The sequence below is a fragment of the Borostomias antarcticus genome (assembly GCF_949987555.1).
Source record: "Borostomias antarcticus genome assembly, chromosome: 18".
Taxonomy (NCBI): domain Eukaryota; kingdom Metazoa; phylum Chordata; class Actinopteri; order Stomiiformes; family Stomiidae; genus Borostomias; species Borostomias antarcticus.
This window is the reverse complement of record NC_140251.1, coordinates 2,995,834-3,011,606: the sequence shown is the minus strand read 5'-3', so window position 1 is coordinate 3,011,606 and position 15,773 is coordinate 2,995,834. Positions and strand designations below refer to the sequence as shown.

Genomic DNA, 15,773 nt, shown 5'->3' with positions numbered 1-15,773 from the left:
AGCCGGTAATAGTCCATGATTCTGGGCAGCGTCAAAGTATACTTGCCATGATTCAAGAGATTTCTGAGACTGTGATGAGTAAGAATGGTCACTGGATAACCCATAGTCAGGGCTGATGCTTTCTCATACATCAAATAGACTCCTGCCATTGTCCTGTAGCAAGGCGCGAAGCCCATCTCCACCTCCGAATAGGCCACCGAATAGCAAGCAATTGGTTGGGGACTGGTTCCAGTTCCCGTTGGTTGAGCTAGGACAGCGCAGGCGTGCTTACCCCCAGTGGATGTGGAAACGTACAACACAAAGTTCTTGGAATTATCTGTTAACGCCAAAGCTTGCAAAATGCTAAATTCAAAAGATATGAAAAGGAAAAAAAAATAAGAAAAGCATGTGAACCAGGTTGTGTGTGTGTACGTGGATGTATCAATAATCTAGGTCAAGGTCTAATCTTCCCTCCACCAGCAGACCTGCAATGTCAAATACAATATGTCTGTGTATTCATGTGTGTAAGCAGAAAAAAAAGAATACAGGTTATGTAAAAAGGTGAGACAGAATATAACATTGTAGTCAGTCCAGTCCTGACCGGAACCTGAGGTCCACCCCCTCCTTATACGGAGTCCGCTGAGACTGTCACTCCCATACAGTCGCTCAGATACACAAAACAAAACAAACAACAAAGACAATTCAGTGTCTCATTAAGGCCAGCTTAATGAGAACTGTCATAAAAACAAAACATATTAAAACTCACAGAAATATCATATCATACAAATCAGCTCCTCCACCCTATACCATATTAAATGAGAGAGCGAGAAAAAACGAAAGAGCAAGAGAGAGAGAAAACGAGAGGGAGAGAAAAAACGAGAGAGAGAAAGAGAGAAAGCCCCTCCCTCCTTCACTAGCTAAACTCAAATCACCCCAGTTCTCCTGTCATATGTGCAGTGCCTGTATTTTAATGTGTATAGGACAAGAGAAAAGAGAGAGAAAGAAAACAAACGTGTCTGTCTTTGATGACAGCTCATTGACCAATCAAAGAAAGCATAACCCAGCGCTCATCTCCTTCTGCGTCTACTTTAGTGCCCGTTGCTTCCCCCCTCCCTGCAATGTCCGCAGCGCGCAGAAACACAGTTGGGGTTCGCGCCCCAGATAGCACTTCCTGACCCGCTGACCAATGTCTTGGTTGCTTTGCTATCAGGAGAATGCCACGCCCTGTTTTCCGCCCGCATACGGTGCATGAAGAGGAGTGAGCACTTGTGACACCGTTTCAACGCATGCAGAGAAAAGATACCGGTTTAGCTTTTTGAAAAATGAAATAGCAAGGACTAATGTCAAACGTATGTAGCCTATATGCTTATTTCAAATTGACAGTGTAGGAGAACCAGACGCACAACAATAACCTATAGCATATCACTCCTTTATACAATCATTATTATACTCCTATTATACTATTATAACCCAAACACCAAACTTATATATTTACCGGTATTACAATAAAGACAAGACACACAACAACTCCATTACTTCTCACCGACACCAAAACAACACTTAAACATATACCCAGTCTAGACACACACACTCATTTTCTCATTTAGGCCTATTCCCCCAATTGTCCACTAGATGTCACCAACACATCACAAATGAACACCAACTTTTAGACTTGCTTCTTCAGATAAACTACAGTAGTATCTAGGCCCCATCTTTTTGTCCCTATCTAGACTAATTTGCAGCAAAACTCTTATTCTAGTTCAACAGAAAACATCTCAACTCTTCTCAGGAGTCAAATTCAACAAAATTCTCACTGTCATATCTAGGCAACTATATCTCCTCTCAGAATAGTTCCAAAATGACACAACTCAAAATTCAACAGACATTAAAAACGGACCTGTCACCAATAATGGACCTTCCATTATTCTTACTTTAAACGCGCCATGCGTTGTCTTCTGACACACACAAATTAACGTAACCATTCTCTCATCATTAGGTGACACACAAACACAGATAACCCAGCAATACTTTCAAAGCCGGGGACACACAATACACATATAACCCCAACGATTCTCTCAAGGTTAGGGCGAGATACTTCAATGAATCTTCAACTAACAGAAACACAGGACCCTTCAATTCTCTCAAATAAGGACGGGATACTTCAATGTATCTCCAACACATTAATAATTTAATTTAGCAGATGTGAAACGACTCCATTACCTCCCAGAAGTATCAATTTAGTTCTTAGATCTGGTTGATTGAAACCGGTCCCACGGCGAGCCGGCGCCCACGGGGCAAATGGTGAGAGAATATAAAGCTTACCTCTCTTTTGGCTGGCCAGACCAAACCTTTGCCCCCGTGTTCGCTGACGCACCGAAGTGACAATTAATCAATCAATTCATCAGACCATACTCGCTGCGCCAAAAATGTAGTCTATTTCGTTTCTGGTTGTAAGGAAGAAGACTCAGATCCGTTGATGCCAGTTTCAATACTTTTATTGAATCTCTGGCATCAAAAATCACACTGCAGTTGTGATGAGTTCACTCGCCAATGGTCTAGGATGAACTGAACTAACACAGAGATATCTCTCTTGGTTATACGAAAAGAGGTGTTACCCAAAATGGTCCTGTTCTTCGTTACCTTGTCTAAAGTTAGACAGTTTAATGGCTCAGTTAAACAGATCCTGTGTGCCCTGTGAGTGACGGTGTGTGTGTTTGTGGATTGACTATGAAAACCAGCGCTCTGCTGTGAGACACCTAATCCTATAGTCAGAAACTTGACGCCTAGTGAATATATAGGTTTTACTAAAAGCCACTAAATGTCATAAAGGTGGCAATAGTGAATATATGGATTTTTCTAAAAGGCACTTAATGTCATATAGTTTAGATAAGAAACACTTAGTAAAATATAGGTGGCGCCGCTCTGCCGCAGCAACACACTGGAAAATCCCCAGTGTCCTGTCTTAAAGACAACCTAGGCCTATCTGTAGTTTTCCATCCCTTTAGTATGTGTCTATGTGTGTACATTTGAAATTTACTATATAACATGATTATACTGGTCAAAATACTACACCAGGTCCAGTGGATGACCCACTGTCACCAGCAGACCTCCCTTAGTCCGATAGATACCCCTGTGTCTGCTGTGGATGTAGTAGCATTTAGTTAACACACACGTACACACAGACATACACCAGCCCACTTCCGGCTTTAGGCCTGGGCCATAGCAAACACACACCAGTATTTGCCATGTCTCTCCTATGTTGTTTTTTAGCTTCTCTTACTCTGAAAATGTAATTTAATGTAATTTATTGCTTTATAAATGTTCTTAGCCGGTAGACAAACATACTCCAGGAGCTTGCTCGATCGCCTTGTTGAGAGGGGTCAGGGAAGAATTTTTACAGCTCACTTATCTGGCCCCTGGGTGATTACTGTTTTTTTGCTTCCCTCTGGAATATGTAGGGGTGGGTCGTATGCCCACCTCCCTTGTTCTCTGTAAAGCGCATTGTGTTGCCTCTGGGTATGAAATGCGCTATACAAATAAAGCTTTGATTGATTGATTGATTGATTGATTGAAATTGATTTTAATGAATTCATTAAAACAGACAAGAGGAAAAAACTGACTACACTATAGTATTTACATTGTATGCCTAGTATTTACATAGTAATTAATTGTAACTACTATGTAATAAATGCATTCATTACTATGTAATTACACAGTAGTTAAAACGCTTAATGTAAAGTGTTACCCAGTTCACATAAATCTTTCCAACTGAATTGACTTAAGAACTGTCCAACTTTCAATCACATAACAATAATTCAACCCCATAACAGTGTTTTTTGTTATGGAGTTGAATGTTACGGGGTTGAAGATTTTAGCTAAAAGTAGCCATAAGTCCATAATTAGCTAGGGTATGTTGCACCACTTGTCATTAGGAAATCATGAAATTAATATATTTTTCAACACTATTGTTTGTTTTTTCCTAAACAATAGTTAACTATCATTTATTTATGTAACAGTGTTGAAAGGTTGAGCTTGACGATGTCAATCTGACAGTAAAAACAATGAAATATAGGTAAGAAAATATGCTAACACTTAACTCTCTTTACAGCATGACCTTGAAAATAATTGAGTGATGTCACTTCCTGAATGCTGAGGATGTTGGACTGAACCATAATTTTTTTTTCTGATTTATTTTATTTTGGTTAAAGTAGACAGCCAAGTGATTATATTAGCAGAAAAAACTTGGGTTTAATTGCAATTTTTATTCATTTTATATTCAATGAAAAAGTAGCTTACAGTAGGTTACATTATTTTTAAATCTTTGAGGTAAACCTGTGGGACGTAAAGTGCACCGAATTCAGAGAATCACCCATGTGTTGTTTTAGTGGTATGTGTTGTTTTAGTGGTATGTGTGTGTTGTTTTCGTGGTATGTGTTGTTTTAGTGGCAAGTGTTGTTTTAGTGGTATGTGTTGTCTTAGTGGTATGTGTTGTTTTAGTGGTATGTGTTGTTTTAGTCTACATTCAAGTATGTTCTTAGTTTCTCCAATGTAGAGTTTCTGACAATGCATCCTCTGCCTGATTGGTACCACCAAACCTGAATGTTTGTTTACTACGTACTTACTTTCCTACGTACTTACAAGAGTTAAAGCATTTTTTCTGCAGGAGAGTCTTGTTTTTTTTGTTAAACTAGAGGGAACCAGCATATCACCTACATTTCTATTTTCTCCTGTAGGCTGAGATGTTTTGAAGTCTCTCGGTCACTGTTCCTGGGTCTGCTGGAAGATCTGAGTTTAGGGTTCAGCCTGTGGAATGATGAGAAGACCACTGTATCTCTTCTGGCTTCCTTCTTCTCCTCTCTGGGAAACGAGTGAGTGAGTGGTCGTGAATGTGAGTTTGCTGAATGGGAAGAGATGCCACAGACACATGAGACAGGGCGCCATCTTGAGAACATTCAGCAATAATTTATTTTCATAATCTCAAGAACCACCAAGTCTTCTCATCTGGAAAATTCATCTTCAGTTGCCAACAACACAGTTTTGAAAAATGTAAAGTTACTATACAAATTCTTAATAGAAAAAAGAATAAATTATATGTGGAATTCAGTTATTTTTTGTCAATTCCACATTTTTTCTACAACACCTTTTTATGTCTGGTTACAGTTGAACAGAATAAAATCAAGTTACATGCTATTGTCTGGTGGAGTCCTACTAAACAGTTGGTTAAAGTTTCCATTTTGCACATCTGGTATTGAAACTATTGATAAGAATGAAAAGAGTTCTAGGGTAGGGTTAGGGTATATCCTACAGGATGGGACAAAGCAGTAACTGGTCATCATGTAGCACCTGAAAGGGTTGTTACAATGTCAGAATTTAACAGAAACAATACTGGTTCATATAATAAAGTAACATTGTTAAAACAGCGGAGAATGTTAAAAACCCCACGTAGGCTTACAGTGCCCCTCCATAAAGGAAACGATTGATACGAGAGTTAGTTAATTCTTCTTCAACTATAAAAATGTCTTACATTTCTATGGAGCACAGAAAGCATGGCGTGTTTGGGACTGGAGGATATGGGAAGGGTACGTACATCACATATAGTCACATTGGGCTCAGAGGTCAGAGATTACCACAGGGTTGGGGGGTCAAAGGTCAAATGGGATGGTAGAGAATGGAGGGGATGGGGGGTGGGCACGACCATGTTTACAGGAGGGCTTGCTGTCTAGGAGGACAGGGTGGAGGCTGGACCATAGCACTCCAACTCTTTTGGGTTGTTCTTGGTCTGTTCCTGGTTCCTGCAGGCCATGCATGGTCTAGTAAGTTAGCAGTGGTGAGGGGATCAGGCCTGTATGCAGGCCAGGGCCCAGCATGGTCAAACCAGGCATGTTTGGGTCCATATGGGAGGTCAGGCCTGGTGATAGCTTGCATGGTGTGGGGCTGGACCACTGGGAGAAAGGGGAGGTGTGAGCTAGACTAGACAGCCTGGTACGGCTGGATCCACTCTGGGAAAATAAGGACACCTTTCTAGCTACAGTACAGTTACCATGCAGGGAGTGGGCTACACCGTCAGACTACTGAGTAGGGTCAAACAGAGACTGGCAGACTACATTTCCCAAGAGTCAGAGAGGCAGGTGACGCTCTGGCAGGATTTAGCAGCGGGGTGTTCAGCGCGTCGCTGAGAGAAGAAGCAACGTGTGAGGGTGTTTCATGTGAGCGTAACCAAGGGCACCTACCTCTCTCAATCGGTGGGAAATTCTACCATTAGCTATGTTAAAACCGATGTGAATATGTCTGACCCTTGTGCAACGGTAAAACAATGTTTTACAACACCATTTCAACATGAAAACTCTCGGTCTGAGTGAGGGTATGAACCAGCAGAGGACACAGGCTGTTGTGAGGGACTCCTTGTCTTTTTTCATTCGAGTAGACACAAGAACTACTTTTCACACGAAGCATCAAAACAGGCAGTTTCCATTCTTCAGTACAAAACGAGGGTGTGCTTTAAAATACCTGCTCTTACGATTTGAATGTGGCCGAACAGTGAGAGGTTGTGGTTCTCCAGGACCAGAGCTGAGATTCCCTTCTCTCAGATCAGGGGTATGGCTTCATGTTGTCTCTGTTACTAGGGAATACAGAGATGGTCTCCACAACAAGGCCATCCCAAAGGTCAAAGATCACTGATAAAATCATCCACAGTATTAAAAGCACAATGATACAAACACCCTGTTTGGTTTGGGGGATTGGGGTGATCTCTATACAGGATATGTGTGTGTGTGTGTGTGTGTTTCTATTGAGGTTCAATCTATTCTTTATCACGTGCAGTGATTCAAATGCTCTGCTGAAAACTGGTTCCTCATCAAGTAAAGTCTTTATAGACACTGTGTATGTTGTGCTCTTAAAACTGAGACTGGAAACCTCACATACAAGTGTTGACATGAAAACCCTGCACAGTAGATCCAGGAGTTGAACTGGTCCAGTTGAGCGACTCAACACCATGCTCTGCTCTGGCCAGCCGACTCCTGAGCAAACACTTCCTCCTTCGACTAATGTAAGGGCATTGTGGGATTTGTAGTGTGGGAGTGGCTAGGTTACAGCCCCGCTGACAGTGTGTGTTCAGGGACAGCTGTGCTGCAGGCGGAGAGGTTGGGCAGAGACCCTACAGCCTAGAACAGCGTTCAGCAGGACACAGCCAAGCTGAATGTTCAGATAGAACTAGAGTATGTAGAACAGACACGCCTCTCTGAGATCTAAAAGTGAAACGTGGGCTCTGAGGAGGCTGTTTCTATCCGCGATCACACAGCACTGGTCCGGGGCTCAACACTGGCTTAACACTGGCCTCTGAACCTCCAGCCTGCTGAACTCACTGACCTGGTGACTGAGTCAGTAGAGGGTTGACCGTAGGGTTGGACAGACAGACAGACAGACAGACAGACAGACAGACAGACAGACAGACAGACAGACAGACAGACAGACAGGCAGACAGACAGACAGACAGACAGACAGACAGAGACATAGAGAGGAGTCAGACCCACACACAGATAGACAGACAGACAGACTGATTCATAGAGTGGTGTGGACAGCCACACAGTGGGCTTGGGCGAGGGCCACCATACAGCCATGACCAGAAGGGGCCAGAAGGAAGTTAAACCGAGGGGCGGGGCCAGAAGGCCATTGTTGTAACAGGATTCCAGAAGTCCATCACTATGATCAGGAATAAATATATCATGTTTAATTCATTCAAACCAGCATTGATTGAGATTACTGAACATGTCGAACCCTAAGTTGAACTGATCATTGGGGCTCCCAGGACCACAGGGAGAAAAAGAGACGACATTGTGGCTTTCCCCCCCAGCACTCCTAACGCTGACCTATGACCCTACAGCACGTTATTGCTCCAGTCCCACTCCTTGCTGACTCAGCTCTGGGGCTGACAGAGTCCCCAGCACTCATCTCAGTCCTGGACATCACACACCCAGGGTCCCAGTCACTGCTCATCCGGCTCCAGTCCAGCTAACCCACGGCCTGGTCTGGGTCACGGGTCTCCCAGTATGGTGACGGGGGAATACCAGAGTTCCCAGTACCGCCAGGAGTGCCTGGTCAGTCTGGTGGATCGGTGGTTGTGGGAGAGACAGAGAAGGTTTGGGATTGTTCCTCTCTTTGTTTATCTTTCAGATCTTCAGGCTTCTCTCATAATCCACTCTGTCAGGCTTCTCCCATAATGCACTCTGTCGTTCCTGACCAGGCTGAGAGGAGGCTCTCTTCAGTGTCATTCACTCTTTTTTTGTACAAAAAAAACAAGAGCAATGAACAAAAGGGACAAACAACAACAATGGAACAAACAAATGCATTGAGTCCAGAAATGAGCCTAAATGACAGGGTGGGGCCTAAATCCAGCAAGTATCCTCTGATTGGCTGACAGTACTGGCATCAGTCAGGGTCAAGAGACTGGGATTGGGTATGAGACTGAGTCTGGGAGGCAGAAAATAGTCTGTTTGTGTGTGTGTGTGTGTGTGTGTGTGTGTGTGTGTGCGCGCGCTCGCATACGCGTGTGTCTCTTCCCCTCCCCCCTAGCCTAATCCCTGTGTCTGGGGTTTGAGGATGAGTCAGGCTCTGGCGCAGGGTTCAAGTTCAAAGTTCAGGAGCTAAAGCTCTGGTTTCCCATTGGCTGGCTCCTCCAAGACAAAGGCCCTCAGCAGAGCCAAGTGGGAGTGTGTCAGTCCCAGAGTCCCGTGTTCAGGCCAGCCTCCATGGAGGGACAGGTGTGTGTACAGATGGGTGGAGGGGAGGGGGTACTTGTCCGTTGTGCGGCCAGTCTGGTCAGAACAAAATAGTGGCCTGGGGTGGAGATGGTTTGTCGGTGGTGGGGGGCAGTGAGGGGCAGTAGGGGCGCCGTTCGTGGGGGGGGTCGGGGTGGAGGGTCTCAGACCAGGGTTCCAGGTTTGGCCTTGTCGTGTCCATACCACTGTACCTCTGCCAGCTCCGAGCACAGGGGGCTGCTCAGGAAGCAGCTGTCACTGAACGACCTGCACAAGACACGCACACACACGCACGCACGCACGCACACACACACACACACACACACACACACACACACACACACACACACACACACACACACACACACACACACACACACACACACACACACACACACACACACACACACACACACACAAAGGCTGTGTTAGATCCTATGAAAATGCAATACACACACATACGCTCAATCCCTCACAACAACCACACATCCCTCTTCCTGCTCGCTCTACGAACTAAACTCCGGTCCCTCAGTCAGAGTGAGGTCACAGGTCAGAGTGAGGTCACAGGTCAGAGTGTTTATAGAAGCGTGGTCTGGAGGAAACGGGCCACAGAGGAGAAACGGTCACGGCCAAACACAGAACGGCACACATGCAGAGGGAGTCCACACAGAGATACAGCCAGAGAGAGAGAGAGAGAGGGAGAGAGAGAGAGAGAGAGAGAGAGAGAGAAGCACGTAGCACAGTCCAGAGCCCCGGCCAGGAGAGACCAGGCAGGCTGACCGTACCTCTATGCGTCAGAGCTGGTCGGAGGGGCAGACTGACAGGGGTCTTCAGTAGGAGAGCTGTCTGTGGTGCCTCTAAACCAGGAAAGAGGACACACACACGCACGCGCACACACACACACACGGACACACACACACACGGACACACACAAGGCAAGGAGGGTTAGTACAGGAGACAGAGACGGATGAGAGAGAGTGAGAGGAGCAGAGAGGAGCGTACAAGAGACAGGGACATGAGAGAGAGAGAGAGAGAGAGAGAGAGAGAGAGAGAGAGAGAGAGAGAGTCACGGCAGTGTATTTAGTTCAAAGACGAGAGTTAGAACAAGTTAGTCAAAGTCCCCTGACGAGCAGTTGAATCAGTAGATAGACATAACATAGAAAGCCGTAGGTTGTCAGAGGGTTGGGGGTTGGTTAGGCAGAGGCTATAAAGGTTAGGAGGTCATAGAGGTTAGGAGGTTATAGAGGTTAGGAGGTTATAGAGAAGCAGATCAGCTGGAGAGGATGCAGTGTTTGTCCGGTATTTTGTGAGAGAGCGAGCAGCTCCAGGCCACGGACCTGATGTTGGACTACAGGATTACAACGCTGTTAATGCTAGGTGCTACCTCATCATTCCTCGCGGCACTCTGTCCTGGTGTGTGTGTGTGTGTGTGTGTGTGTGTGTGCGTCTCACCCGCTCTGCCAGTTGAGGATGTGCTGGGGGCTGCAGGGTGGGGTGGGTGTGGCTGCCTGTTCACTGGAGGGGGTCATACTCCTCTGACTGTGGGGGGATGCAGCTAGAGAGAGAACACACACACCCCCGTACCGTTACATCACACACTCTATATGAATACACACACACACACCCCCGTACCGTTACATCACACACTCTATATGAATACACACACACACACCCCTGCACCATTAAATTACACATTCTATATGAATACACACACACACCCACGCACCGTTACATCACACACTCTATATGAATACACACACACACACCCCTGCACCATTAAATTACACATTCTATATGAATACACACACACACCCACGCACCGTTACATCACACACTCTATATGAATACACACACACACACCCCTGCACCATTAAATTACACATTCTATATGAATACACACACACACCCACGCACCGTTACATCACACACTCTATATGAATACACACACACACACCCCTGCACCATTAAATTACACACTCTATATGAATACACACACACACCCACGCACCGTTACATCACACACTCTATATGAATACACACACACACCCCTGCACCATTAAATTCTTCTCGCATCTTCTTTTACAATTTTCATCGGTGTTATGCCTGGTGATGCCATCGCAAATGTTATCTACTCGAAACTTCACCATGTGCAGCCTACAGTAAAAACATTACAACAACTGTTCTTCTCCTGGTCCAGACCAGATGATTATGCGATGGGTCATCGCGCTTCCGCTCTAGACCAGCGAAACAACACCGAACGAGAAAGGCCCCAGACTACATTGATTTAAGAGAAAAGAACCCGCCCTAAGGGAGGCTAGCCTCCCTTCCATAGATATCTAAGGGTCCTCCAGCTGCATGTTATAGATGTCACTGTTGGAGCTTTAGAATTTCAATAATGGGGTTTTATCCATAGGCAAAACCTGCTTTATGAACAAAACGGAGATAATATTAAATATTAATTCTAAATAAATAAATTCATATATTTGAATATACTCTTCTCTCCAAAAACTGAGGAGGACTGTCCTCCCCTACCTCAATGGACGAGCCTCCTCTGACACAGACCCCCCCCCCCCCCCCACCGTTATAATATACACTGTCTATCAACCTCCCCACACACACAATCTCTCTTTCTCTCCCCCCCCCACCCCCTCTCTCTCTCTCTCTCTCTGTGGGCTGTGGAATCTCAGCTATGCTCCACATATATGGGGAGGGGCAGAGTTGACTCTGACTAACAGCTGCGTCAGCCTGAGAGATCCGGTTCCCCAGGAGCACCGGGCTGGTTCCCACACCCAGACACCCGCCTCGTTGGCGCAGTAGGCAGCGCGTCAGTCTCATAATCTGAAGGTCGTGAGTTCGAGCCTCACACGGGGCAGGCTATTTTTTCACTCTCTCTCTCCTAGACCAATCTGGCGAACTAACGCAATCAAGGTAACCGGCAAGGACCCTGTGCTTTCCCTGCGTCTGACCCGACAGAGACGGCGTGCGTGATGGGTCACCCACCTGGAGAGCCCTTGGCTAGCGTGCCCACCCTGCTCCCTCGCCCGTGTCCCAGCGTGCCCTGCTCCGAGGCGTTGGACCCTGAGTGCGAGTGGCCCCTCTCCTTCAGGCTCCCCGAGGATCTCTGGTACCAGCAGCGCAGCTCGTCCGAGACCGCCACGCGCCCCCCTCCTCCTCCTCCTCCTCCTCCTCCCCCGTCACGCCCCAGCGAGGGAGTCCGTACGATCTGGGAGCGGGAGGGGGTGAGCCGGCCGCTCCCCTCGCCCCCCTCCTCACCCCCCCAGGTCTCCTTGTAGAGCCCCCCGGCCGTGTAGGAGCTGGAGGTCTTGAACTGGGCCTTGACGCTGTAGTGCCCCTCCTGGTCGCTCTCCAGGCTGCGGACCACCACCGGGGTGGGGCTGCCCTCCACGTACAGCGGGTACTCCTTGATGCGGTACTGGGAGGAGGGCTGGCTCTGGCTGTGGAGGTAGACGCCGTGGTGGCCGCCGCCCCCCCCGCCGCCGCCGCCGCCACCCCCGGCTCCGCCCCCGCAGCCGTTCTTGGCCGCCAGGTTGGGCATGGAGCCGGAGGAGGAGGAGCCCAGGTGACCTGCAGACCTGGGGAGGAGGCGAGGGACAAATGTTAACATCCGGCACGTCACAAGCTATTCAACACTTTCCCCTGGATTTTCCCCTGGCGATCGATAAAGTAAGTAAGTATCTATCTATCTATCTATCTATCTATCTATCTATCTATCTATCTATCTATCTATCTATCTATCTATCTATCTGTCTGTGTCTATCTATCTATCTATCTATCTATCTATCTATCTATCTATCTATCTATCTATCTATCTATCTATCTATCTGTCTGTGTCTATCTATCTATCTATCTATCTATCTATCTATCTATCTATCTGTCTGTGTCTATCTACTCTATCTATCTATCTATCTATCTATCTATCTATCTATCTATCTATCTATCTATCTATCTATCTATCTATCTATCTATCTGTCTGTGTCTATCTACTCTATCTATCTATCTATCTATCTATCTATCTATCTATCTATCTATCTATCTATCTATCTATCTATCTATCTATCTGCCTGCCTGTCTGCCTGTCTGTCTGTCTGTCTGTCTATCTGTCTGTCTGTCTGTCTGTCTGTCTAGTTAACACACACACACACACACACACACACACACACACACACACACACACACCTGTGCCTCTGCCTCTGTCTCTGCCGGGCCTTGGAGGGGGAGTCCTCCCCCAGGGTGGAGTAGTTGGGGTTGTTCCCGGGGGCCAGGGGTCCGGGGGGGTAGTAGTGCTCCGAGCTGCTCTGACTGGTGCAGGACGAGCAGTCGTCCAGCGGGTCCGAGCCGTTGGAGTTGCGCGTCCTGGGCCCCAGGAAGAAGTCGGGGCTGCCCAGCGGTCCCAGCGTGTGTGTGTGCGTGTGTGTGTGTGTGTCGGGCTCGGGGGCCAGCAGCTTGCCCTGGGACTCCAGGCTGGAGCTACGGGTCCTAAAGTGCTGAGCCAGGCTGTGCAGACGCGTGGGACTGATGTCAACGGACCTGCGGCGCGGAGAGAGGCGGGGTTAAACGCGCCGTCCGCCATGTCACCGCCGCGTCACACCGAGGTGGAGGCGGGAGGTTGTGTGCGCGTGCGTGTGTGGCGCGCTCTGACCTGGTGGAGTGGACGTAGTGCGGGGCCCTGGTCCTCAGGTCCGGGGTGGAGGGCATGCTGGACTGAGAGCTCCAGTGAGGAAGGCTCCTGATGGGGCTGCTCTGGAGAGAGTTGCTGCCCCCTGCCTCCGTGCTCCCGGAGCTGGGGAAACGCCTGTGACTGGACAGAGAGAGGGGAGGGGGCGGGGCCAGAGAGAGAGGGAGAGAGAGAGAGAGGGAGAGGGAGAGAGAGAGGGGGGGGGGGGAGACAGATAGAGAGACGGAGAGAGAGAGAGAGTGAGAGAGATGGAGAGAGAGACAGGGAGAGAGAGTGAGAGAGAGAGAGAGAGGGAGAGAGGGAGAGAGAGAGAGAGAGAGAGAGAGAGGGAGAGAGTGAGAGAGGGAGAGAGAGTGAGAGAGAGAGAGGAAGAGAGAGATAGAGAGAGGGAGCGAGAGAGAGATAGAGAGAGACAGGAGGAAGTTAAAAGCTTTTGATTCCGCACCAGACCCCCGCCGACGCATCCACCCGAGTTTGCTAGCGCTGCCCCCCCCCCGACCCCTGACCCCTGACCCGCACCTGGAGTGGGAGGAGCGTTTCTTCACCCTCTCGTAGGGCTCGTCCAGCGAGGACTCGCTCCACATCTTGGGCTTGATGGGGGACTTGTCGTAGTCCTGGCGCGCGTAGTGCAGGTGACGCAGGCCCTCCAGGGACTGGGGGGGCGGGGGCCGGCCGTGCGACGGAGGCCTGGGGGGGAGGCCCTTGTGGGGGGACGCCGTCGGGGACGAGAAGGTGGGCGTGCCCGTCACCTGGGAGTCGTCTGAGAGCGAGAGAGAGAGAGGGAGGGACGTGCCCGGTGTGTGTGAGAGGCCTGGGAGGAGCCTAGTGGAGCAGAGCGACAGCGAGGCAGACAGGTAGAGGTACGTACCGTCGTCCAGGACCAGAGCGTCGGACAGGGAACTGTCCTCAGAGCCGATATTGGCTTCTGTGGAACCGGAGAACAAGAACCGTGGTTAGAGGTGGTAACAACTTGTTGATAATATTCTCTATGTGTGTGTGTGTGTGTGTGTGAGAGAGAGAGAGAGAGCATGTGTGTGTGTGTGTGTGTGTGTGTGAGAGATGGAGTGTGTCTGTATGTGACCTAGAATTGCGCAAAACCTAAATATCGCAATAAAAAATTGGTAATGGAAACACCTACATTTCTAAAAACGTCTCAAATTTCAATAAAACGTTTTTATGCTCTCATGAGGTGGTTTTTCAGAAGTTTCGATATAGAAGTATATCGCAAAAGCGTAATGGAAACAATTTTTTCGAATTTAGGCAGGAGAAGAAGAGGTAGAGGTCATGTGATTTGCTCACTTCAAAAAATCATGCGATATGCCTCCGGAGCAAGTGGAAGACCCTAAGCAACGATATGAGAAACGCGCGCTGTTTAAGAGCGGAGCCGAGGGGAAAGCTAAAATAAAGTTCAAATATTACAACGGTTTGTTTACTTAATACATCCATGGTTTACTTCCTGGTTGCGCTTTGCGTGAATTGTGTGGCGTCGCGAGACTAGACTACGAGAATAACGGCTCTTGCGCAAAACACCTTTCAATGGAAACACCTGCAAGTCGCAATTGTACTTTGTCGAAACTTTAGAAATATCGCTTTTATTTTGCGAAAAAGTGTAATTTTAACAAAAAAGTGTAAAACGCAGCTAGAGAGAGGTTTGTGTGTGTGTTTGTGTGAGAGAGAGAGAAATTGTGTGTGAGAGAGAGAGAGAGAGAGAGAGAGAGAGAGAGTGTGTCTGTGTGTGTGTGAGAGAGAGTGTGTGTGTGTGTGTGTGAGAGAGAGAGAGAGAGAGAGAGAGTGTGTCTGTGTGTGAGAGAGAGAGAGAGAGAGAGAGAGTGTCTGTGTGTGTGTGTGAGAGAGAGAGAGAGAGAGTGTCTGTGTGTGTGAGAGAGAGAGAGAGAGAGAGAGAGAGAGAGAGAGAGAGAGAGAGAGTGTGTCTGTGTCTGTGTGTGTGTGTGTATGTGTGTGTGTGTGTATGTGAGAGAGAGAGTGTGTGCTCTCACCCTCGATGATCAGCGATGCTCTCTGCGTGGCTTCTTGCCGGAGCGGACGCGGTGCTCGTTGATGGAGTTCTCGATCTCCTGCAGCTTCTTCAGAGCGTTCAGGTAGGAGCTCTTCCTCTGCTTCTTCAGCTTCTTACTGCTCAGGTGAGGGTCGCTGGCCAATCGCCTGGCTGCCTCCGTGATCTTGGATTGGATGGCAAACTCCCGCTCCAAACGCTCTAACTCCTCCTCCTGAGAGAGAGAGAGAGAGAGGGAGAGAGAGAGAGGAGAGAAAGAGAGAGAGAGGGAGAGAGGGAGAGAGAGAGAGAGAGAGAGAGGGAGAGAGGGAGAGGAGAGAGAGAAAGGGAG

General features: G+C 47.8%; 1 protein-coding gene across 1 annotated transcript in view; it reads right to left on the bottom strand.

The window, feature by feature from the left end:
• Positions 1 to 8,896: 8,896 nt before the first annotated feature.
• The window catches only part of frmd4a (FERM domain containing 4A), a gene marked incomplete at both ends in the record, with an annotated part of 68,995 nt that continues 62,118 nt past the window's right edge, over positions 8,897 to 15,773 (bottom strand). Inside the window, 9 exon segments of the mRNA XM_084452919.1 lie at positions 8,897 to 8,999; positions 10,185 to 10,287; positions 11,733 to 12,325; positions 12,930 to 13,280; positions 13,393 to 13,551; positions 13,948 to 14,188; positions 14,297 to 14,353; positions 15,426 to 15,452; positions 15,455 to 15,656. Of these exon segments, the coding sequence (XP_084309045.1) occupies positions 8,897 to 8,999; positions 10,185 to 10,287; positions 11,733 to 12,325; positions 12,930 to 13,280; positions 13,393 to 13,551; positions 13,948 to 14,188; positions 14,297 to 14,353; positions 15,426 to 15,452; positions 15,455 to 15,656 (1,836 nt within the window).